Raw genomic sequence first — 25,273 nt, 5'->3', positions numbered from 1 at the left:
AGGTCAATAAATGTGTCTTTGTCCTGTACTAATTCATTTAGTGTATTCTTTTTTTCTCTAAATGTGTTTACATGTGCTTCTCTGTGCTGCATGTTTAACTGCATGTATGTTGAGGGTGTGGTGGTGATTCATAAAATATTCACCTGTTCTCCTACATAATGCAGTAATGTTCCTGCACACAGAACTCTTTGCCTACAAAAAAGCAGAGTTATAAACTCCTGACGCCTTCTTTTAAATTAACTCTGAATGTTGATGCACACTTTGAACTTCCACTTATGACAGGTGTTGTGCCATTTCATCTAGGAATTCTCACACTTCAATAGCAGCTGCACACCCTAAGAAAATGAGAAATGATGAACTCGTGCTTTCTCAGTTCCCAAAAATATACATTGGTAACTTTTCATATCACATATCCCCAGTTTTTTCACCACGCTTTTTCTCAAATGCAGACCATAAATACAGAACTGAAACAAAACATGGAACTGAAATTTCACAAAATAGGGAAACAAGAGTTTGCTGCATGCATTCAGTCTGTCCGCAAAGTATTTTTCAATGATACAGTCAAGCTAACATTGGTCAATATAGCTTTTATTTCAGCAAATCATACATACACTGTAAAAAATGCATCTGTATCATAACCTTTACACTATCTGGGCTGTGATGACCGTGTTTGATTGGTTGGGAGTGGCTACAGTGTCTGAGGTCATCAAAATGATTTGCATGTCATCATTAAACTCATGAAACAGCACACTTTAAGATGGAAATGTTTTCCTATTCCTATAAGTGAATTGAAATTCCAAGTTAAAAGGAATGAAGGGAGCAAAACAAAAATCTAAAATCAATTGGACAGTAAGATGGCACTTTTCAGATCTTAACATGGAATTTCAACAATGGATGGATTCAAAATGAAGCCCAACGGCAGATTAATAATTGAAAATCAACATAGGAGCTCAGCTATTCATAGCTCTGCATAAACAGTCACAGAACACGCACATCTGGGATCAGTTTTCAGCCCAGACAGATAAACAATATAAGTTGTCAGAGTAGATAAATTACAAATCAAGCTTTTGAAACAAAGTGAAAGCAAAACAATGAAAGGTGATAATTTTTTCTTCATATAAAGCTTTCTAAATCAAAGCTTCCTCTAGCCAGTGTACTAATATATAAAACGTTTTCAAATCCGGCAGAATCTAAGTGTGTTTTTATGTCTTATCTGCTAAGTATATCTGTGCTTTTCTACATTCTATCTATCATGTAACAAATGAAAAGATCTGAAATATGGCCTATGTAACACTATTGTAAGAGAGACCCAAACACAAGCCATACCAAAACCCAAGTAGTATCCGAGCTTGACAGTGAAGCCACTCTTGTGCAGTTTAATGGTGAGCTTAATTCAGTCCAGTAAGCATGCCTCTCCCACAATCACCACCATCTGTCCTTACCGGAAAAAGGCACACCTTACCCTTTATCCCCTGCCAGACATTTTCTAGAGGTCTGCATGGCTGTGTTTTTTAATACCACGCTCAAATCACGTTAAGACTCATAAATGAACATTTCAAACATAATGTTTTCTTCTTCGGAGCTGTGATGAGGTTGATTTCAAGCTCAAAGACATATTAAAGGTCAACAACATGTTTCTTTTTTTAAATCACACAGACTTGTAGCTCAAGCAGTTTATAACTATGCAAGTGCAGTTTCATCTGTACACACTTGAGGTGAGATTTGTTTCCCCCTCAAGCACCATTATGATTTGAGTTCTGTAAAGGTTTAGCCTCTGGCTCTACAGACTGAAACAACATCACGCAGTATTAGACATGCTACGACAAATCTGTTTCATCTTCTGTATTCATCCAACAATGGATTAGAAAAATAGATATTAATAATATTTCCCCCATTACACCACCGGCCAAGCAGTAATCTGTCTTTCCTCTTTGCTGAGCCGTTGAGATGATTTGACTTGATTTGTGTCTCTGTGAAAACAGCTAGCATGTCGGTTCTGATTGTTATCCAACTCACACTGGGTTTTTTTGTAGCCTTAATTCTCCTAATGAAGCATGTCTAACGCTTATCTTGTTTTTCCACACAGTTACAGTCACAGTTACAAATCAAGATCAAAAGAAACCTAAAGAGTGCAATATTCTCTTATCTACATCATCAACATCCCACCTATACACAGGAACATTTGATAAGGAGTAATTGGGTGGGGGGCTGGGGGGGACAGGATGAAGGAATACAAAAGGGAAAATCTCTTTAACAATGTGCCTCAAGCATCAACACACTCAGGCATTAGAGTGCTGCACAAGGACAGGACACACTAGAAGACACAGACTGTCCAATGAAGGGAGAGGTATTTGCACATGTGACCAAATCCAAAGGATCGGATTGGTTGTTGATAAAGTCCTTGTCATGTTCTCTGGTTTGCTGACACACAAGTGAACAAGTGTCATTAACCAATCATATTTTATACGAGAAGAAGAGAAATGATAAACGTTTGCCAGGAATATTGTTTTTTTGTCTTTTCTTTTAACTTATGAACAAACAATACACAGAGAGTAGTCCATAGGCTGTTAGTACGATTAAGTATCTGCCTGGGGAGTCACCTAGAAACGTGCAGTTTGACCAAACAAACAGTTTTCTCTTTTATCTTTTTTTGTTTTAGTTTTTTGAAATTACGACAGATATTCGTCGTTGTCATCGTCGTCATCCTCATCTTCGTCGTCCTCATTGTCCATCCCAGTCTGGTATTCGAGGACAAGAGAATCTTCATCATCATCGGTGAACAGCGAGTCTCCGCTGCCCAGGTCGCCAGAAGACTCCAAAATCACGCCTAGGAGCAGAGATTAGTTAGTATGAGAAGATTCAAAACACTTTTATATCTGCACTTTGAATATGAGCCAGTAGGTTTAGCTTAGCATAAAGCAACCGCACATTAAAGACGAGGTTCACTTAGAATTCCCAGGCCAATAAATACATAAACACGGATGGTAGGTGGATTCTGTTCCATTCTTTACGCTTAGATAAACTCACTGGCTGCTGACAGTAGCTTCAATATGAACAGACTGATATGAGAGTGATATCAATCTAACTCTCTGCAATCAAGCAAATAAATATAATCTGATCCAACAACAGTTTATGCAATAAATACACTGTGCTAAGTGACAGATTTCAGAAGTTAGAAAATGGTGTTGACATAAATATCTATAAAGTATTTCCTCCATGATGCCTTCACTGCTAATCCTACCGTCTGGCTTTGTTCTCTCACACAAGCCCAGAAATATGACACTGTATTTTCCTCAGAGTTTTGCCTACCGCAGTTTGCAGGGCCATGGATGCGTGAGCTGGCCACCTCGTTGCCATAGCGATCCACACACCAGCACTGGCCGCTGCTGCTGTGACACTGGTGGGACCTGTAGTAACCCTCCTCATCGCAGGATGGCAGGTACTGACCTACACATTCAAGCCAAAGCACACAGGTGTACACCACCAGTTAGGGTAACCCACAGTGTGTGTTGTTAGGGCTTCTGTGTGTGTTTCAGTGTGTGTGTCTTACCAAGCAGTTTCTTCCCCGCTTGCTTTTTGTTGATGCTGGACAGTTCTGCTTTACAAGGGGAATCTGAAAAAGAGAGACACAGGACGCTGGTTACAAACTGCAGAAGTCTGCTTTTCCAGGAACGCATCTGTTTGAGTGAACGTCTTCTCCCTTTGAAATATTCTGTTTGTTTTCCTGCTGCCTAAGCTTTTACAAGTGCAGCCTAGTGATTCATCTATGATACATTTGATATGACCAAAAACCATCATCTTTGTCCTTCGTCTTATCCAATTGCATTCTAACACAATATATTAGAATGTTTGTGTTCCGTTTTATTGAATTGCTTCAAGGGAAAGTCGTTCTGATTGAATGGAAGATCTCTGTAATATTTATATCCGTTGAAGAAAAGCTTTGTCTCATTAAAACTTGGGTCTTTGTCTTTTGTTTGTTTTGGCCTTCACTTCTTTTGGTTATCAAAACAATGTGCAATGTAACTAAGTTACTGCTGCAATGGTAAACAAGAAGTATGAAAGGGCAATAGACATGAGACAATCAGACAGGCGAAACGGCCAAAATGAAGGCTAATTACTTTAAAATATTTCATTTGGAATTAAAACTAAATCCTTTATTGCACAGACAGTGTGTCTGCACAATTGCGATCATTATAGTAGGTATAGGAGCCAATTAACACTGTGGGTATAAAGGTAGGAACCTATCCGCCGGAAGGCCATACCGTTTTTGACCACACACGGAGAACACACACAGACGGAGCACACACACAAACACAGGATTACAAACATTTGCAAAAGGTATTGTGTGAACCGTAATATTGTGTATGGTGAATGAAAAAATGAAGCAAGTTAAATGGACACCAGTGAACAGGAAATAAATGGACTGTATTTAACTGGAAACTTTGTATCAAACTTTTATTCACCTAGCAAACTTTGCGTGCGTCAATTACGCCAACATAGCGGATCCTCAGAGGCTTAAAGCATTGGCTTAAGTGGGTCATACTTTTTATTTGTTTTGCTTTTGTCTTTGTTATTTTCTAAATAGGGTTTGGCTTACTTGGGGTTTTGTTTAAGGCCTGTATCGTTGTCTGCTCATGTTACCTGTATTTTGTTATCCAAAAAAGAAAGTAGGACCAAATATTTGGATAAAATGAGAACTTCACTTTCCATGTTTACATCACAAGAGGAAGACAGAAGCTGACTCTGTATTTGCATGTTTCTCCAGGTTTGAATTCATTTAACTTTGAAATTGTATTTGCATGTGAGTGCTTGGAGCTGCCGTACCTGTGAACCTCTGGAAGCACGTGCACCACTCAGAGCTGGTTATAACTTTGTTGGCATGTGTATCGCAGGATTTGAAGAAGGCGTCAGAGCACGGCTCATTCCTGTCCAGGTAGAGGCTCTTAATCTCCGATTGGTCTAGCTGGACGTCAAAGTTTGTGTCCAGTCGGGAGAACATCCAGCCCAGAGGGTCCTTACAAATAGGGGAAGCCCCGACCTCGAACTCTGCGGGGGGAAAGGTTACAAAATAAGAGAGTGTAGATGCAGCCAGGTATCTCATGGATTATTGGGTTTTCTCTAATGTCTCTCTCTTTGTTAGTGCCACTTCACTTACTGTTCTTCTCTGGCTTCTGGATCCTGACTCTCTTAGGCATGCCATTATCATGCAGCACTCTGAACCAGTCTCTCAGACGACTCACGACCTCCTTCAGGTCCGACTCACTGCACACTGAGAAACAATAACACTCATGATTAATAATGATGAATTGATGTTCTTTGTACCCATAAGTCATGGTCAAATACAGTACATAATAAACTTGTAGGGATTCAGTATCACTTTATCAGGACGGAAGGGCTTCAGCGTGTCTGGAAGGGGCTTTAATGTCGGCTTGGACACCAGTAAAGACTTTTTAATTGAGGAGAATTTCCTGTTTCTTCTGCAAAGTGTCCTATCTTGCAGTATGCAGTCGTGTGTGCAGACATTTGTACCTTTCTTCTCTGCAGAGCTCTGTTCAGGCTGAGCTGGGCAAGGACACATGCCAGGACACTTCACAGCGATCTTCTTTCCTGTGATGCATGCCTGGTAGTCTAACTTACACTGAGCCGGAGCGAAAGAGACAAGGACAGATGGGACCAGACAGAAGAGGAAGTAAAATCAGGATGTGTGTCTCTTCAAGAGGAAATGAAAACACAAGTGCTCAGATGTCTCTATTATGGGAAAGAATTAGGGTGTGGGGGTACCTTTGTGGAGTAGGAGTGGCCGTCGGTTCCACAAACAGGAGAGGGGTGAACCACAGGGCAGGGTGTGCACTTTGACCCTGGACTCTGGAACAAGCTGGCATCTTTGAAACTAGAGAGGAGATTCAAAGGATTTGATTTACACCCACACACACTTAAAATCTGACTATGCAAATGAAAATATTTCAAACAATGCAGTTGACCTGCTCTCCATCACAATGTACTGTTTATCTGTCTTTTATTCAAAAACCATTTTAGTCTAAGCATTCTGCATCCACAGTGGATTTTCTTGTTCAATGTACATCAATTTCAGAAACGAGAATCAGGATGTATTTGTGATTATTTTGTGATATGCTGGCAATGTCTAGTGGTAATGGTGTTGCTGCTGAGAATGGAAAATGAGGTCAGTATGACATTACTGTCCTCTGCCCAGTCTGCAGTGTCCCAGACAGACAGACAGAAAGACAGACAGACAGACAGACAGACACACACATACGCACATACACACACACACACACACACACACACACACACACACACACACACACACACACACACACACACACACACACACACACACACACACACACACACACACACACACACACACACACACACACACACACACACACACACACACACACACACACACACACACACACACACACACACACACACACACACACACACACACACACACACACACACACAGGCCCATTCATATCACTTGGCAGGACTTTGTGTCCGTTGTAAGGTAGTGCCAGGCCTGGGGTGATTGGGCTTAACAGTATTGTCGCACAACAGTCACAAGAGAGGCAGGCAACCGGTGGACCAGCTGGAAAAAAAGAAAACCACCCCTCTGGTGCTGTTACTCATCATGCTGCATGAATAATTAAGCACAAATAAATAAATGAGGGAGGGAGTGATACAACATTTTAATTTTGATTTGATCCTAATCCACTGGTATTTGTGTTTCATTTTTGGCGCGGATACAACTCAGGTCTGTATTAAAAAGAAAGTGTGTGTGTTGGCGTGTGTGTTAGTGTGAGTGACTGTAAGCATGGTCTTACCTAACTCTCCTCTGGCTGACACAAGTGGCAGTCTTATAATCCTCAGCCACACACACCTTGTGGCGACTGCATTTGATCTTAAGACATGGGTCTTTGGCTGGATCAAGGCCTATAAAGAACACAAACAGAGATACAGGTTCATAAGTCCTTTCAGTGTGTTTTGTTTATATGTTTGCAACCAAACCACAGTGTCTTTATTAAAACAGATTCCTAGAGAGACTAAGCCCATAAGCATAATCAGAGAGGAAATCTTCCAGGGTTACATTTTCCTCTAGTTTAAAAAAAAATCATAGATCAATAGTTCATTACTAAACCATGGTCTTCCTTTTCATTTGTACAGGTCCACGCTGTGTGCATGGGTGTAAGAGATCTATGTGTGTGTTTTCATGGTTGTTGTTGTTGGCCCTGTGTCATCACATACTGGCAATGTCTCTATCACAAATAACTGAAGCTATAATGCCATTAAGTATCCTTACAGCTAAAAACAGATGGAACTGTTAAGAGAGCCACTTCTGACCTTACTCTGCACTGAGTCTCATGGGTGCTCTTGCAGCAATCCTCTAACTGATCTGGTATCAGATCTCACAGCTAAGGGCCATATTTGGCTGAAGAGCTGATTTTAGATCTGTGTCTCAGGCTCTGTTGGTAAAGACAAGCTAGCAGTTTCTAACCGCTTGTCAGCCTTCAGCCTTACACCTATGGTGCAAGATCTAAATCCCTCGGCTGATCTCAGAACAGTTTCTGAATAACCTCTGGTCGAAAGAACCCCTCTGTAATCCCTGAGCAGCTTTGGCAGATTATCCTGCCTCCATCCTCCAACGCAGTTCCTAATGCTATTGTTTCCATGATGTGTGTGCGTGTTGATGTGTGTGTGTGTGTGTGTGTGTGTGTGTGTGTGTGTGTGTGTGTGTGTGTGTGTGTGTGTGTGTGTGTGTGTGTGTGTGTGTGTGTGTGTGTGTGTGTGTGTGTGTGTGTGTGAGAGTGAGAGACACAGTAATAAGTGAGAGTGAATGTGTGAATGTCCTGGTTTGCCTGAATGTGTGTATGAGTGTAAGGAAAATTGTTAGCTATACTGTATCAACTGGTTGTTTTGGAGAAGGGAATGAGATGTTACCCATCCTTTCCTTACTGCTACTATTAATTGTAACACTATGTCTGCCACTGTTTATCAGAAGTCATATTGGTAACAAGTCTCCAGCAACACAATGTTTTTGAAAGTTAACCCAAAGAGACAACAGAGAAACTAAATGTTTTAGAAGGTCAGTCCAATGGACTAATTAAATCAGCATGGGCTCTTTTTCAGCTGAGATGTTTGCAAACATTTTCAAGATCATCTTTTGTCATTTAGCCTCCATGTTACATCGGGTTACCTTGAGCAAACATTGTTTTCTTTTTGTTTCAATATTCCATTTTATTTTTTCTTATAAACGGCCTTGACATAAACTGCCATTAAATGACTTTGAGCAATTCTGCTACTTAAGGTGGCATTTTACTAATGATAGGCATCACACTAATATAACAAATAAAAGTAGGCATAACTCAGTGGTATATGACATTTTAACCCTTATATATTCCTTTTCAATTTTATGTCGACATTCTCCAGAAAAACCTCCAGATACATATCCATATGCAGATACATTTTTTTTAACAAAACTCTATAAATACATGTCAAAGGTTTGATTGGCTGCGTTAGAGGTATGAATTATCTTTGTCCTTTCCAGTGTTTTCTGGTTTTATCACAAAGCCAACAGCACAAGCACTCGAGGCTCTTTTCCTCACACCCACCTTGATCGAAGGGCTTGGATGGAGTCCATGTTCCAGGCTCCTGAAACAGGGTAAAAACAAAATCATAAAAACATAGTCCCGGTGACATCTAAAGTGAATAAAACATGACAAACACAAGATTGTTGAGCAATCATACAAACCTCCACTTCCTTTAGGAGAAAGCATTACGGAGAGAAAGAAAATAAGAAATACACTTTGATTAGGTTAATATTTCTTAATGGTCAATGACATATTGATATTATGACAGCAGCTTTGTGCAAAGCAAGGCACCCGTGTGTGAGCCGATACGTGCACAATGTGCTCATCATTTGTTAGACCATATACACATACAATAAAGTCAGAACATCACATCAACAAAACAGGAAGAGCTGTTTAAAAATGTGAAAGGAATATTAAACTTGAATATTTTGGTTTTCAATTAACTGATTATGAAAAGCTTTGAGAAAGAACATAAATGCTTTTAGCTATTTAAAGATAAGGGAAGCAAGAACATTTCATAAAATGAAATTGGGGCAATCTAAATAATGATAAGCCAGTAAGATTAGCATTACATTACACAGCAGAAAAACATGAATATAGATTTAGCATTGTTGAATATGCATCAGATTGAGTCTTCAGTGACATCAAAGCAAACCTTTTGTCACGTTTTGTAATCAATGAAGTTGTAAATGAGGCCACTGACATTGCAGTTACACAATTGACCTTAAATATAAAAGTCCAATAATAAAGCAAATGTAATCAATAGTTTGTTTTCCTTCTCTATACTTAAAATACTGCATTGTCCAATTATAGAACAATAATCATATTAAAATTGTTATTTCTCACATAAATTGCGTTTCCTCCCATAATGTTTTAAAAGTAAAGTGTTTTTTAAAACCTTGTTAGACACAGTGAAGTCAAACGGTTCAATCTGTTGCCAGTGGATGAGTTTCAACAGTCTAAATAAGGATTGCATGAAGGTGAATGATTTGCCTGCTTTTAATAGCACACGGATGAGACACACCCAGGGGCTTCTGGCTCATGATGCAAATGAAACGATGTTAAGAAATAGTGAGCCGTGTGCCTTTTTAACTCAGTCCTTAGATCTCATTCACTGGTTTACTCTCAATCTCCGGTTCTCTCTCTGGGCATGTTCTCTCTCATTCTGTCACAACGATAACCTCTTCTGAACAAATGAATGTGTGTGTGTGTGTGTGTGTGTGTGTGTGTGTGTGTGTGTGTGTGTGTGTGTGTGTGTGTGTGTGTGTGTGTGTGTGTGTGTGTGTGTGTGTGTGTGTAGTTAACTCATTTAGAACGGAACACAAAGTATAGATAGAAAGAGGAGGTACAGGGTAATGAGAGTGGAAAGGAAAGATGACGGTGTGTGTGTGTGACTCATTCAATTCTATATGCCAGAACAAATAGAAAGGGAGGGAAAGAGGCGAGAAAAATAACATCTTATCAGCATAAATCCCACAGTGTGGCCAAGATGAGACGTGTGTGTTATCCACACAGTAAAGCCCTCTTTTGTACATGTGTACATTTAATGTTGAGCAAATCTTCAGCAGGATGTTTCAAATTCAATAACAGTAAAAAGTAAAATTCACACCTTGCTCCTCAACAGCAGTGAGGGATGAGTGACGCAATAGTAAAGTATAGACAGTGATCAATTATGATGCTGTAAGAAAGTGAGGAACAGTGACAATGCCCCTTCTTTCAGCTTTAAAAATGCAACAAAAAAATGATGTACCTACTCCTGTATAAGACACTATTGCCCTGCACAACAATTGCATTTGTAATAGTAGTAGTAGTTAAAGGGTCTGAGTGGAGTTGAGTGAATTGGTGTGTAATGTGTATTTTTTTTTTTTAAAGTTCCAGTAAAGTGTGATATACTCTACTACTTCATATTGGAGCGCATGTTTTGTTTCTGGTTTGACATATTAGCAACGCATCATGTATTTTCAGGGCTGGGTGAAATGTGGTTGTTAACTTCCTACAGGTTTTCAGTTCAGTTTTGTTAACAAGTACGATATGTTCTCCTGGACTGAGATGCAGTTTCAGTAATGTGCAGTATGTTTCCTTTAATTTCACCCATAGAGGCAATGACAATGGCAGAGTTACTGACCTTCATTATATAATATTGACTTGATTGAATATTTTATATTATATATAAGTATATCATTGACATTGATTCTGCAGGATTTATAATCAATACAATGTATACATTGTTCTATCAATACATGCCGCCACATTGGAAATGATGAATATTACACAGTAGGCTTAATCACATACAGCAGGCCTAAACTGGTTACTGATGGTCAGAAATGAGACCTGAATATTAAGACACCTTATACTTTGACACTTTTTGCCATAGGGTTAGTTATTTTTTGAAAAAGCAGAACACTCACTGAGTCAGAGAGTCTCTGTCTGTCTCACTTCCTTGCACTCTATAAGGTGAGGGTCAACTCTGGCTTTTTCTCAGCTCTAATGAAGTTATCCCTCTCGTCCGTCATTGCTGCCACATTCTGACCCTCTGTATCTCCACTATGGCCTCGCATCTGTATCACTTCTACCTCTCGACCTTCCACCTTATAAAATGGCCCCTGTTACGAAAGAGTTCAACAGTGGCCATTGGCTCTGTCTGTTTTTTTATTTAGAATTACGCACAGTACATCTTAATATAAAGAAAACATGCATACAGAAAGATTAGCAAAGATAAAGCCTAATAGAAAGGTACTTTTGTTTCTGTTTCCCTCTGGCACTGCTGACCATTGAAACTGAATAATGAGAACATTGCATTATAAGAAGCCGGGCCCTCTGGATCAGTCAAGACAACAATAGTGCTTGCGGCCTGATTCCTTAATGGAGTCAACTGACACACGCACACAAGCGCACACACACGCAAATACACAGAGCATATGCACATACATATATATATGTATGTGCATGTATACATGCTTACTCAGAAAATAAACTTGACTGTAGTGCCAGAATGTGTCAGCACTACAAAGCATCAAATAACTGGATGCATGCACTCCACTGCACATGCAACCAGCCACCCACCTTCCAATAACCCACAGAAAACCTCAAATTCAACAATAGGTCTAATGGCCTCCTGAGTGTGCGCTAAAAATAGCAACTTTTCAATTTATCTTTCCATCTCTTTCCACCTGCTCTCTCTCCTTGCAGCTTCAACCGTTTTTTCCCCACGTGCAGAAACACACACAGACACATCACTGTGTGTTTGTTATCTCTGTTGGCAAACATCCTAATGTGCTTGTGTGCAAACTAATACTGCTATCAAGATAAAGTGCTCCCAAACTTTATTTACATTTACATCAGATTTTCACAAATCAACCCTATTAATTGTGGCCTAGTGGCTTCATTGGATCCTTGCTGCCTCCCGCTAACTTCCAACAGGAGAAATATGTGCATGTTTTCACTGTACTGGCTCTGCTTGTCTTGCTCAAGCTTGTCGCATGCATGCACGCACAAAAACACACGAATACACACTTAGGTGCTTTGAAGTGGAAAAGGCCTCAAGCTCTGTACCTTCCCTCCGAAACACAAACTACACAGGACATCCGTGCACAGTAAAACACACAACGTGAGACGAGAGGACAGAAGAAGAGAGGAGAGGAGAGGATGATGATGAAAAGGAGTATTCTGATCTAATTAGGCTGGTCCAAACAATTTCCTCCTAAACTGCAATTTAGCGTCATGCTCTTCATCACATGTCCTATATTTTGTTTTTCCTTCATTTCTTACATTCTAAAACCTATCTTTCTCCTCAGCTTATCTCCTGACTCAGGCAGTGGCTGTAGGCTGGCCAAAGTCCATAACAGCTGAGCAAAAATTCTAAAAAATCTGAGATGGCACCAGAGCTGCACAAAAGGCCCCAGGCTCTCCAGCCATCCTAACAGGACGTACAGTAAATCAGTGGCCAAGATCGTATCTAGTGCACTTAGCAGGAGACCTACTTATGACTCTTGGTGAAAGATGAAAGCTAAAGTACATGCCTAACATGTAAAATGTAAATCACAGTAGAGCAAAGTGTTGCATAGAATACCAGTGCATGAGTTAAAAAGAATATAGCTGTGTTGGAGGGGTTCCTGCATTTCTGGGAGACAGAAACATCTGTTTGTAAAACCATTACTTAGTTTGTGTGTACAATCTTTCCTTAATACTCGCAAACTTCAAACTTGTGATTAACGTCAGTTGCGTTACAACATTTAAATGCAATGACATTCTTATAATGTGTTGCTAAAGGTGACATTTGTAGCTCTGCTCAATCAAACAGGAAGTAGCTGCAACATCACAAGCTGCAACATAACTTCCAAAAATAGGTGTGCGTTTGTTTTAGTTATATACAGTGTGCATACATAGAACAACATGTTTCAGGATTAATAATTTCACAGTTCATAGTGAGAAGAAAATATCTGTTTAGGTTAGATGGAATGTTAAAATAATGTAAAAAATACCCTGTTTTACATCTTTCCAGTCAAGCCTTGATGTGTAAATCATATTAAATAACATCTTTAAATCAGCACTTAGGGGTTTTATGTAGCAAGCTTATGTTAGCTTTGTCAATTGCTAATTAGCTATGCAGCAGTTGGGCTGAACATGAGAGTTAGCATGGTTAAACACCAAACACAAATAGCTTAGAAAGGGCAGGTGTACAAGCTCCAGTTGTTAAAAAGTTCATATTGTAGATGCAATCAGGCAATCTATGTTTTTTCATACACTTGTTTTAGTAGGATATGTATCTCAGAAGTACATTTTGCACGTTCTACATATTCACCACCATCTCGAGCAAAGCACTATTTAGTTTATATATGGGTATATGTTTGTACAGGGGCTATGATATTTTTAACACTGAGAACATAGCTGTTTCACATGTTTAAATGGCAACACAAATACAAAGAGAAAGCTTCGTAAGTTTCTCAAGACTATCTGTCACTGCTTCTTCAGTTATTCAGTTGAATGACTGTGTGTACAATAATTTCCTTAGTGAAAGAATGTAGAAACACACAGTCACACACATAGAACCTGGGACACAGCACTAATACAGGAAATGACACCTCTATCTCTAATGCCTGAGCCTCAAGGTTAACACACAGTTGTGAATGCACACACAGCCTTCAGTCCACTCTGCTCTCTGTCATCTTTCCTTTCCACTCTCATTACCCTGTACCTCCTCTTTCTATCTATACTTTGTGTTCCGTTCTAAATGAGTTAACTACACACACACACACACACACACACACACACACACACACACACACACACACACACACACACACACACACACACACACACACACACACACACACACACACACACACACACACACACACACACACACACACACACACACACACACACACACACACACACACACACACACACACACACACACACATGCGCGCGGTATGTTTCTCAAAGAGTTAAAATAATCTAACAGTAAATAGCACAGCACATGGCCAATCATGAAACCCTATTTGCATAATCCAAAATCCTTATCAGTAGTTGGACCTGTGGTGAGTGACATGGGACCACCTGAGCCCCTGGGTTCTGGACCTGTGGTGAGTGACATGGGACCACCTGAGCCCCTGGGTTCACACGCTCACAGTAATTGAGATGGGCATTGAAAAGTGCGGCTTAAAATACATGTTACACGTTCAAAACATGAACATTCACCCCAAATTGCTCCTGTGGGGATTGTCCACAGTACTGAACGTATGTAAGTCGCTTTGGATAAAAGCGTCTAACAAATGACATGTAAAAGTCAATTTGTAATGTAAATTGAAAACAACTGTGACCTTGCTTTGGTCTACCTCTCTGAAAGAGGGTGTGCAGCATGCTGGTAAAACCACTTGTCAAAGCTAGTTTGCATAAAAAAGTGTATTTTTTATGGTGCAATGCGTTGACCATGTTATTTTTTTACCATAGCTCCTGAGCAAAAAGCCTGTTTATTATAATTTATGTTTGGGTGCATTAACAGTTTGTGCATACATGCTTAATGTTGGTGTTTTTGTGAAAATGAGTGCAAGCATGTACAAATCATGTCTGCTGGTGTCGACCCAGTAATCTGTGGTTAGAGGCAAGATATTCTTCTAACAAATACTCCACCTGAAAAGCTTAATTACGTTGTAATACTGGAAGGCACAATCAGACTTGTTTTCCTTACATTTGACCGATTTCTGTGATTTGAGAGATTCATTTTCAAATAAAAGTAGTGATTTTCACAGTATTTTATCCATAATCTAAATCTGATGTATTATAATGTATAAATGTGTCTCGCTACAGTAAAAATGATGTATCTTCACTAAAGGATTGATGCCCAGTTGTATAATATGAACATCATGAATGCAGTTATTCTAAGCTGGCCAGGGGTGTGCACTACTGCACATTAAACAAGCTAAAAAGGATCATTATATCAAACACAAAATAAAACACAGCTGGCCTTCTATGACATTAAGGACAAACCAACACACTATTTTAAAAACACTGTTAACAAACCCATTGTAGCCTGCAATGAATTTACAATTCATTCCACTATAGTCAAATATTTTAGGTTTTGTATTTTATGGGAACATACATATAAATGCAATACAAATGTAATTAAAGAGCCACAAAAGCCTACACTTGAATAACAACATTTTATGGCAAGCATACAATGCTCCATCCAGTTTTGAACAATCACTCCAGTCGCTCTGTATTTGAAATAAAATCTAACAAATGAAAGGTTACTGTCAGCTGCCACTGAATGAACAAACTGGATAATGTTTAGTACTTGGACGGACACACATGCCGGACTGTGTTATCTGGCGACACACGCTAGCATTTTGGAGAAGGGGGAGTGTCACTATTTTATCTCACTCTGTTTTTGCCACTAGCCTATCCCTTTAGCAGGTGTTAATCAGTCTCATTGCTGCGGACTCCCTCGATCATACCTGCCCATAATTAGGCCCTTTTTTCGGGGACTCTGAGGTGCCTCTCGGCCAGCTAGGCTATGTGCACTTGTGTTTCACAGAGGCCTCGACTACCTCTGCAAAGCAAAGAGCTGCAATCGAGAAAAACACACTCACGGGCAACGACCATCCCACTTAGTATCGCTAGTGTATTTACTGTCTCGGTGGCACGAGTCATGCACTTGTGACACACAACACAAACGATCCCCGTGACGCGTCGCTTGGACACAACTAGAAAACGAGCAGCGCATGATCACAAACCAATGAGGGAGAAAAGGGGGGTGTGGGGGGGGGGGTGCTGTTAATGAGATAATGAGGAGGGAAACGGCGCTAATGATATAAACCGGGAATATGACTTACATCTCTGAATTTATCCCATCTTCCGGCGAGCCACTTATCATCTAAAAAATTACCGCTGTCTGAGCGAGCGGAGACCTGTCCGAAGGCGACGGCGCACACACACAGCAAGGCGACGCTCAGCATCTGCGGAAACACAACAACAGCACGGAGAGAGGACATCCGATCAGACTGGAGGACACCGCAATCGCGTTGAAAACAGAGGCTGATGTCCATCACTTCAGCGATGAACGTCAATAGATAATAATATGATGCAGAGGTGTTCGTTCTCCTACCTTGTCGCATCAGGCTCAGCTGCTTTCCAGTCTGTATGTGCTCGCTGCCGTTTTCTGTCACTAGTCTCTCTCTCTCTCTCTCTCTCTCTCTCTCTCTCTCTCTCTCTCTCTCTCTCTCTCTCTCTCTCTCTCTCTCTCTCTCTCTCTCTCTCTCTCTCCTCTCTCTCTCTCTCTCTCTCTCTCTCTCTCTGTGTGCGCAGCAGAAACGGGAATGCGCATGGCACCGTGCGCGGCCCCTTCGCTCTGTCCCTCTTTTCAGCTCTGCCTCTCCTCAGTGCGGAGGAAACGGTCATGATGGCTCACTGTGGGCCACCGCAAGAGTGTCTTCCACTGATTACGACCTATGAAAAAAACATTAGGCAATCTTATGATAACGTTTAGAAAATCAAGACACATATAGACGGTTGTAGTGTTTCACTGATGGCATGAACACTACACAAACTAACACAAAATGATACTGTATACAACTATTTATATCTTAACTATTATATAACTTAAAATACAATTAAAGGATCGTTTCCTAAAAATAATTAGCCTACTGTAGTGTTTATGCCCTTTACTTCTCCCATGTGTCTCCTCTGTGCCATCACATGGGAGCCGCTCCAGCTTGTTTTTACAGTAGTGATTCATGAGAGAGTTCTGCTCACATTCCTGGCAGGACTGTAAAATGATGCCACAAGATGAGACAGTCTCCATAATAAATGCACCTAAATGTCTCACTCTGTGTTATTGAAGGTGTTTCAAGGAGGGAAATGTGTAGTTGCTGCTGTGGTGTTAGGCCACAACAGGATGCCACAGCAACTGCTGACAACATATGGATAGATATACAGACAACAACAATTAAAGGAAAAAACAAAAAAGTGTCAGGCCATCGAGAGGTATCAGATCCTCTTTATTATGTTTTGTTATTCTACAAGTTTCTGAACTCTACTTGAGGAATTAATATTTTCTTTCAAAAGTTATCTGGTACTGTAGCGCTGTCCAACACGTCTGGTCAATATCATCTAAAGATGTTAAACTACATTGGAATCTGGTGACTGTGACTGTATTTTCATAGTTGTCAAACCGTTCAGTGAGCCTTCATGCATCTGCATTCACTGCGATGATTGTACACTCAGTTTCTTCAGTTTTTTTTGTGTTAAAAGCAATGGACAGAGAAGAAAATGGAGCATGCTTTTGAAATAAAACAGCATACATCTTGCAAACATGGAGAGGGGGAGCAAGTTAGAGATAATTAATATTATTTGAGGCTCTTCAGAGAAGCCTGATGGTCAGTTGGGTCATGGCATTATTATGCACAGTTGCTGTAGAAACCAACCTTGACCTCAGCTTCACATCTTCATCTTCATAAGAGGCAGAGGAAAAAGTGTGTGTGTGTGTGGGCATGTGGAAAAGATGAAAGGGTTCAGCTATTTGAAAGTCAAATTAGAACTATGAAGCATGCATGACTGCATAAAAGTGATGCACAAGAGTGTATCATAGGGGGGAGTGCAACTTAGGTGCAAACTGGTGAACTGCATAGGCACACAAAAGGTGAAGACAATTACAAAAAAAGTGTTGTTAGTTCTATGTTCCCTCCAGCAGGAAGTGTGCAACATGTAAACAGGAAATTGGTGGTAGAGAGACACCGTTGTGGTTGGAGACACGGATCTTATTTTACGCTTTTCTCTCAAAACAACACAAGGTGATCATCTATGGAAAGATAGTTGTGTAGACGGCGGTGTACAGGACTGCAGATGATGTGGCATTCTTTTATAGCTCTGCTAACTTGTAGTTCATGACATTTCCGCAGATGGATGCAGTAAAAGAGGTGTTTTGTGTGTATGTGTGTGTCTTCCAGCCCAGGGGTTCATACATTATTCAGTCACAGACATTAAAGATGTAGATGTGGTCAGAGACATATGCAGGAGAGACACACAGAGTGCTCATGCACACACACACACACACACACACACACACACACACACACACACACACACACACACACACACACACACACACACACACACACACACACACACACACACACACACACACACACACACACACACACACACACACACACACACACACACACACACACACACACACACACACACACACACACACACACACACACACAAATCCGCACAAGCATGCCCACACAGACTTCTGTTGTTGCCTAATGAAACTCTTTATAGATTTTTCATTCCACTGTAATTTGATTTTTCGTTTCTTTTTTATCTGCTTTGAGTAAATCCAGAATCGCACAATGTTGACTTAATCTCTACAAGAGCAGAGAGAAAAGATGAGAGAGAAGAGATGGAGAAAGGAAGGAGTTTAAGAAAAATAGGACAAAAAGTGTGCCTGTGTGTGTGTGTGTGTGTGTGTGTGTGTGTGTGTGTGTGTGTGTGTGTGTGTGTGTGTGTGTGTGTGTGTGTGTGTGTGTGTGTGTGTGTGTGTGTGTGTGTGTGTGTGTTAGGACGGGAGAGGCATGGAGCGTGGTTCAAGGAGCTGAGATTTCACAGCCCAGTGACTCTGTCACCGTGCACCTGCTCACTAAGACGGTGTGGGGGAAGAAATTAGAAAAAATAGGGAGGTGAGGCGAGGGGGTTTGGGGTGAAAGGGAGTTTAAAATCCATCACGAGAGAATTAGGGTGAGTGTATAACGAAATAATTTATTCATCAGGCAGAATTTTGAAACACTTAACGGAATAGCTCACTGTGCACCTCATCATCGCAGTTCACTAAGTCAGTGCCACTCTCTACTATACCATACAAGAATATATATTAACATATGGCTTACATTATGATGACACTTTATATTGTTCAACACCTCTTTCCACATCAATTGGCCCTATGTCACTATACAAACCTCTACTTTTCTGAGGACATTTTCCACATGAGTTTCAAACCTGGCTACAGATATGTACTTCCATTCAGCCACAAGAGCATCAGGAAGGTTTGACATGAAGATTGAAGTATTGCTGTTCATCCCAATAAGGTGTCTGTTCAGTTGAGGCACACAAGTGTTCACATTACCACGACACTGAAACAGACCTTTTGCATAACAGTCATTTTGTATTTAACGCATTGATCCTTGTTCAATAAAGACATGTAAAGTATTAGTATACTCCAAGAAGACAGCAAATAGCATTTCCAAACATTTGGACTACCTATGTTGCAAATGTATTATCTTTTCAATTTACACACGGCATCTATTGCACGTCTGTCCGTCCTGGGAGAGGGATCCCTCCTCTGTTGCTCTCCCTGAGGTTTCTCCCATGTTCCCTTTAAACTGGGTTTTCTCCGGAAGTTTTTCCTTGTACGATGTGAGGGTTTAAGGACAGAGGGTGTCGTATTGTCATACTGATATTCTGTACAAACTGTGAAGACCACTGAGACAAATGTAACATTTGTGATATTGGGCTATATAAATAAACATTGATTGATTGATTGATTGATTGATTGATTGATTGATTGATTGATTGATTGATTGATTGATTGATAAAACTGACTGAACACCCACCATTTATGTTGTCAATTATACCTGCTCTTTTTTTGCTTGGCATGTCAAAGGGGTCTGCCATGAAAGAGGTCTACTGGAGCAGCTAAATGCAATTCATTCAACCCTCATTCAGGCGTTTTAAAAACATATATGTGTTTTCTACGATGACATATTAAAACTTCCTTTAAGAAAAACGGGTCCTTGGGCACTGTATGTCAATGCATTAAGATTTCCCCAATTGGAATTAAGGGGCTTCATCCCTGAAAAGCAGTCTCAGACTAGAGGTACATAATGCAGCAAGGTTTCCACAAACACTAGGTCTTGAAGAAAAGCTTTCCCTCTCTTGCCCTCATTCAATGTAGCTCGATTTAATATACTTTAATGATATGAGTGTCAATCAAACAGTATTGCGGGAGATTAAATTACAACGTTGTAAATAATTGGGTATCATAATAATAATAATCTCCCTGTCCCTCGCCGCCTCTGTCTTTTTCCATCATGTGAAATGAGAGGTACTGAAATAGAGAGACTCAGGTGTTCCTGGACTTCTTGCAATCGCTGTTCTTTAGTGAAATGAAACATTCTGGGGTTGGTTAGATTCACCCCATTTTTAGTAACTGCTTTATGCCGTTTTAGCAAAGTGGAAAAAACCGATGTGTGTGAAGAGGATTTTCCTCTGGTGCTTAGTATATGTAGGTGTGTACACATTGATATGTAGGTGTATGTGACTAGATTTATCTTGAACATGCTGTACATATGTGTGTGTTTGAGAGAGACAGAGAGATATATAGAGAGAGAGAGGGGAGGTGTGGGGGGCGAGTGTGTTATCTTGCAAAGCAGACGTTTTGGAGCATAGCTGTGACTACGAGGTCAGTGTGAGTCCTGTGTTTTAGCCCCAGGATGAAAAGCTAATAGCAGAGTAATGACAGAGAGGTAAACTGCAAACATGAGATAAGGCCGGCAGAAACAAAATGGCCATCGCTGAGAGTCAGCAAGCAAGCGTATGAGAGGAAAAGAAACAAAAGAGGAAGAGAGAACGAGGGAGAGATTTAGAGGGTATATGGGAGACAATGCAGGATGAGCGATGTAGAAAATGGATGGATGTTCTGACCCTAGACTCCTCCCTGTTAGTCACATTTAAATTACTCCCATTGACATTTGACAAGGTGACCCTGTCTTTCTGCAACCCAAAAAGCACAAAAGTCACTTTCATTATGATTTAGAAATAGAGAGTAATGTAGCTGCCTCTCTAAAGTGGTATGATACGTGAATGACTTTTGTAAATGCACCCAGGTGTACATTTTATATTAGTTAGCATTTAATTATTATTGCATCAGTTTGCCCTCCCCATCGGATATGTATCTACAGTCACAATTTTCCAGTTAAATGATCAACAGGATGTCTTTGATCTGCAGCTGGGCGAGCCAGAGTCACATGCAACATGTTCAGGTGGTTAACACACACAGAGCCTTTTTGATTTGTGATCAGGAAATAAACATGCATACAATTAAGAAAAGAGTGGTAAAAAGTATGCAGATGAGAATTTCCTCACAGTCCCTGGAATATTATGAATGTAATGATAACAACATACTGTAGATGTATTGGTTATGGTGATGGTTCTCCCCCTTGTGGGGATCATTACACATTACACCAAACAGAAAAGAACAGCACTTTTATTGTGAAGCTGAAACAGGACGATTTTAGTGCACAATGTAAAGTTGGGCTCCAAATCAAATTAATCTATACAAAGAGTTGTTTAACCAACAATTAATTCATTATTGGACAAACCTGATTTGCATACACTCATTAAGCAGTGTATTAGCACAAACAAATAAGCACTTGTGTTAGTGGACTATAGTATATATTAAAATATGTTTCTTCTGTTTTGCCAAAGAATTATGATAAACTTCTCAATATGATCTTATGCTAAAACTGTAAAAATTCATTGGAAAATGACAACTGAGTTAAAACAAAAATATTTCATCAGATTGACAAAGCGTTATCACTGGTTGTTGTAATGGATTTCATTACCACTGCACCTAATTACTGCTGCTTACTCGATGCACATTGATAACTTACGGCTGGTACAATACTGACGGTGTAAAATTCACATTGGACACTCATCTGAAAAAGATTAAAATATTTGCATTACAGCTCCCCCTTCAATAATTAATCAAATCTCTTTGCATACTTGCAAGAATAATCTGTAGAAGACAGCAACAACTATTGCCTTTTTACATCTATAAAACAACATAACTTTAAAACCCAAAGAAGGTTAGCAGAATGCATTCTTAGCCATGTAAGTATGGTATTATCCACCAAGTCCTAGACTCAATTTGAACTGTGAAGCATGTACCATTATCTCACTTCCAGAACTGTTTTCTTACAGATGTCAGGTCTCGTGAAAAATGAGTTTATCGAGGCTGCTGATTTATTAAAACAAAGCAATGTTGAGGACTTTAATTGGAGAAATTCATGTGTGAACAATTTGACAAAACATGCTGTTTCAGTAATATTTTTACATCCTAGGAATTATATGTTCCAATTCCAGGATTCATTGGGTTTTTGTGAATAATACATTTTTTCACCTTGAAAATGTTGGACTACGGGACACATGTGAGACTCTTTTGAGTGAATAATTTGAGGTAAGATAAGAAAATCCTTCTTCCTTATATACTAAATTAACTCTCACAGAAGCATCTCTGCAACTCAAAGCTGATCCTGCATTACATTACATGTCACTTGTTAGACGCTTTTATCCAAAGCGACTTACATACTCAATACTGTGGGCAATCCCCACAGGAGTAATTCGGGTGAAGTGTCTTGCACAACGACATGCTGACTGCAGTGGGGTTTGAACCTGTGACCCCCTTATCCCAACACCAAGGCTCTATCCACTGCGCCACACGCCTCCCTGCATGTTTACACCTCACATCCAATGGATCAGAAACACCTTTATTAAGAATCAAGTTGAACCCTTCAAATAGAAAAAGGAAGTTGTTCCCTCTCTCTGCATTACTCTACCACCCTCCCTTATCCTCAAACCAGCTACTTCTTCAAATGCTAATTCTGTTCCCAGTTTCTCCCATGTCAACCTCTTCTACTCCAAGAGTGGTCCGCTGTGCATGCCAGAGCACTTGTAAAATGTTGTCTGCCCAGACAGAACTCCAGACTGTTCTCAAGCATCTACACATAAGCCAGTTTATTAATATTCTGCTGCCACCAAACCCTTGGCTGTCCTTTCCCTGAGCTGACCAGGTCATCACTTCAGACAGATCTGACTACTGCAGACTTCTGGCAACTTTACTGACAAACAAGTCCATGCAGAACAGATCATTCATTCCTTGCCTTCTGTGAGAGAAAACTAATTGTTCTATATCTTATCACAAGTACGCCTTCTGACAGAATGTATTTTCCTTCTTTACTATGACTAACTCTCTAATAAAAAAAGTGTTTTTCCAGGCACTCACTCGGTTTGTAAACGTTACATTTAGTGGTTTGATAAATTCAGTCTAATACAACGGGGCAAATATTATTCCCAACCAAGTTATATCACCAAGGATACAATCAAATCTGATTATAACGCAAAACAATTCAGCCAACTGCAGCCTCCAAAATGTTCATACAGTTTAATTAACGGCTAACTAAACAGTGGAATAAAGACTGCCCATTAAAACCTTAAGGCAGGACGGTTGTATTGGACTGCATTAGTGTGACCTCGCTGTATCTAATAAACTGGCAACTGCGAGTTTTGTACAGTTCCTTTACTTAGGTATGCATTTCACACAGCTCATCTTACTATATTAGTGGCTTCATTTTTTATTTATTTAAATAAAGTAGCAACATGTTATATATTTTATTTATATATTTATATATTCGTCAACTTTATTCATAAGGTATACCAGTAAGGTTGTTCTGCACAAATGGGAATCCTTTTCTGTTGCTCTTTCCAAGCTTACTGTTTTTCTGTAAGTGTTCTTCCAGGGAGTTTTTCTTTACCAGATGGTTTGAGGATGGAGGGAGTCATATGCTATATATATTTTCAAGCCCCTTGAACAACATGTAGATTTTAGGTATGCGAGGGTTTGATGTATATTTTGACTTGACCATTCCATGTAAACAGAACATATGCATTTTTTGTAACTGCTGTTGGAGCTATCTTATAAATTAATTATCTGGTAGAGGGTTAGTAAGTAACATATGTATTCAGCCCAATATCCAATAACCTTGGAATCTCTTCTCAGAAGACCGCATACGCTGATCACATTTCATCAGCAGTGCTGCAAATAAGAGAAAAATAAAGTTTTTTTTTAAAATGGTAAAAATGACATCTATCAAATGTTTCCAAGTTGATGGTTAGGAGCTGACTTTGTGTTACTTCACATGTAATACCATAGTTTGTACACTAGGGAGCAGAACAGAACATGTCTGGACCAGAGCCCTCACAAATTGAGTGCACACAATAACAAATCATTTAGATGTATTGACACTATATTCTCCAATATTCTATTTTTTGTTATTGTTTTTTTGTGTTTATTCCAATGCTTTACATTCCCAGTCTAATTCAGTTTTTTAATCAGCAACTTTATAATGGCACAGACTATTTATTTATTTAGTAAGTTCATGATGAATTAGCAGTTTCCCCGGAACTAAGGCATACATCAGAACATTTGCATTGTGTGTTAATTTTATTGCAGAGTCCTGCACAATCTATAGTCCCTGTGCTGCCTCATCTTTGCCCATTTTTCTTTCCTCTCTCTCTCTTTGTCCATACTGTCGAAATATGCAAGTCTTAGACTCTTAGCACCCACACTCTCTCCGCTGTCTTGTCACACACACAGTAACACAATGACACACACAACTCTCCACGGGAGAGTTCTGTCATGCTCTGTAGATTGGGTGTCCCAGGGTGATTAACTATTGATATGGAGCTCAGGTAACGCACCTGATATCTGGGTACAGGGAGAAAAGGAGGGAGGGGGAGAAAGGGAGGGGGCAGTACAGAGGGAGAGGGGGCAGTGAGAAAGAGGATGAGAATGATGCGGTAGAGTGAAACAGAGAGAAATGTGGTATGTTGGCAAAGTGGGAAAGGGACACATGGTGAGAGAGATAAAGAAAAGTGGTTAACTGTCGAATAAACTGCAATCCTATACAGACCCTTTTTGGAGGGGAGGGCGAAGTGGGCAATAGTCAACAGCAGAGTGGCATATTGTGATGAGTCAGGGCATAGCTGAGGAAATGAGATTCAGAGGGCAGTGAATGTATCGCAAGAGATTAACAGCATCAATGTGTGTGTGTGTGTGTGTGTGTGTGTTTGGAGAGCTGATGCAAAACAAATGGATCACTGTTAGAGAAGACACACCATGGCTATGCTCTCTAACCCCCACCCTCCAAAATGATGTACAGTCCCTCCAGTTGTTTTGTGTGTGTTTAACATGTAAACAGACCTACCTGTTTGTGTGACAGTCAAGTCCATTTGTCAGCATTATTACAAAGACCTCAATACCTCAATCCTTTATCTCTGCCTCTTTTCTGCCTGATAAGCATCTGTCCTCTCTTGACTTATTG

The 25,273-nt window shown here is 40.0% G+C and overlaps 1 protein-coding gene across 1 annotated transcript; it reads right to left on the bottom strand.

Annotated features, from left to right (window-relative positions):
- Positions 1–567: 567 nt before the first annotated feature.
- On the bottom strand, positions 568–16,321 carry spock3 (SPARC (osteonectin), cwcv and kazal like domains proteoglycan 3). The gene is made up of 11 exons (XM_034080096.2): positions 16,219–16,321; positions 15,947–16,069; positions 8,634–8,673; positions 6,849–6,957; positions 5,782–5,890; positions 5,530–5,638; positions 5,156–5,269; positions 4,825–5,046; positions 3,551–3,613; positions 3,310–3,447; positions 568–2,827 (listed from the first exon to the last, which is right to left on the bottom strand). The coding sequence occupies exons 2-11, from the start codon at positions 16,067–16,069 to the stop codon at positions 2,670–2,672; spliced, it is 1,185 nt and encodes a 394-aa protein (XP_033935987.1). The 5' UTR covers positions 16,219–16,321; the 3' UTR covers positions 568–2,669.
- Between the last annotated feature and the right edge of the window lie 8,952 nt (positions 16,322–25,273).

This window comes from Pseudochaenichthys georgianus, chromosome 1 (assembly GCF_902827115.2).
Source record: "Pseudochaenichthys georgianus chromosome 1, fPseGeo1.2, whole genome shotgun sequence".
Lineage (NCBI taxonomy): Eukaryota > Metazoa > Chordata > Actinopteri > Perciformes > Channichthyidae > Pseudochaenichthys > Pseudochaenichthys georgianus.
Note: the sequence above shows the minus strand (reverse complement) of the source record. Positions and strands in the feature narration are given on the sequence as shown.

Excerpts from the sequence above, each read along its gene's own strand:
- spock3 (XM_034080096.2), bottom strand. The coding sequence starts at position 16,069 with ATGCTGAGCGTCGCCTTGCTGTGTGTGTGCGCCGTCGCCTTCGGACAG. Across the intron at positions 5,891-6,848 it reads GTCAGCCAGAGGAGAGTTAG|TTTCAAAGATGCCAGCTTGT; the intron begins GTAAGACCATGC and ends TCTCCTCTCTAG. Across the intron at positions 5,270-5,529 it reads GAGCTCTGCAGAGAAGAAAG|TGTGCAGTGAGTCGGACCTG; the intron begins GTACAAATGTCT and ends ATTGTTTCTCAG.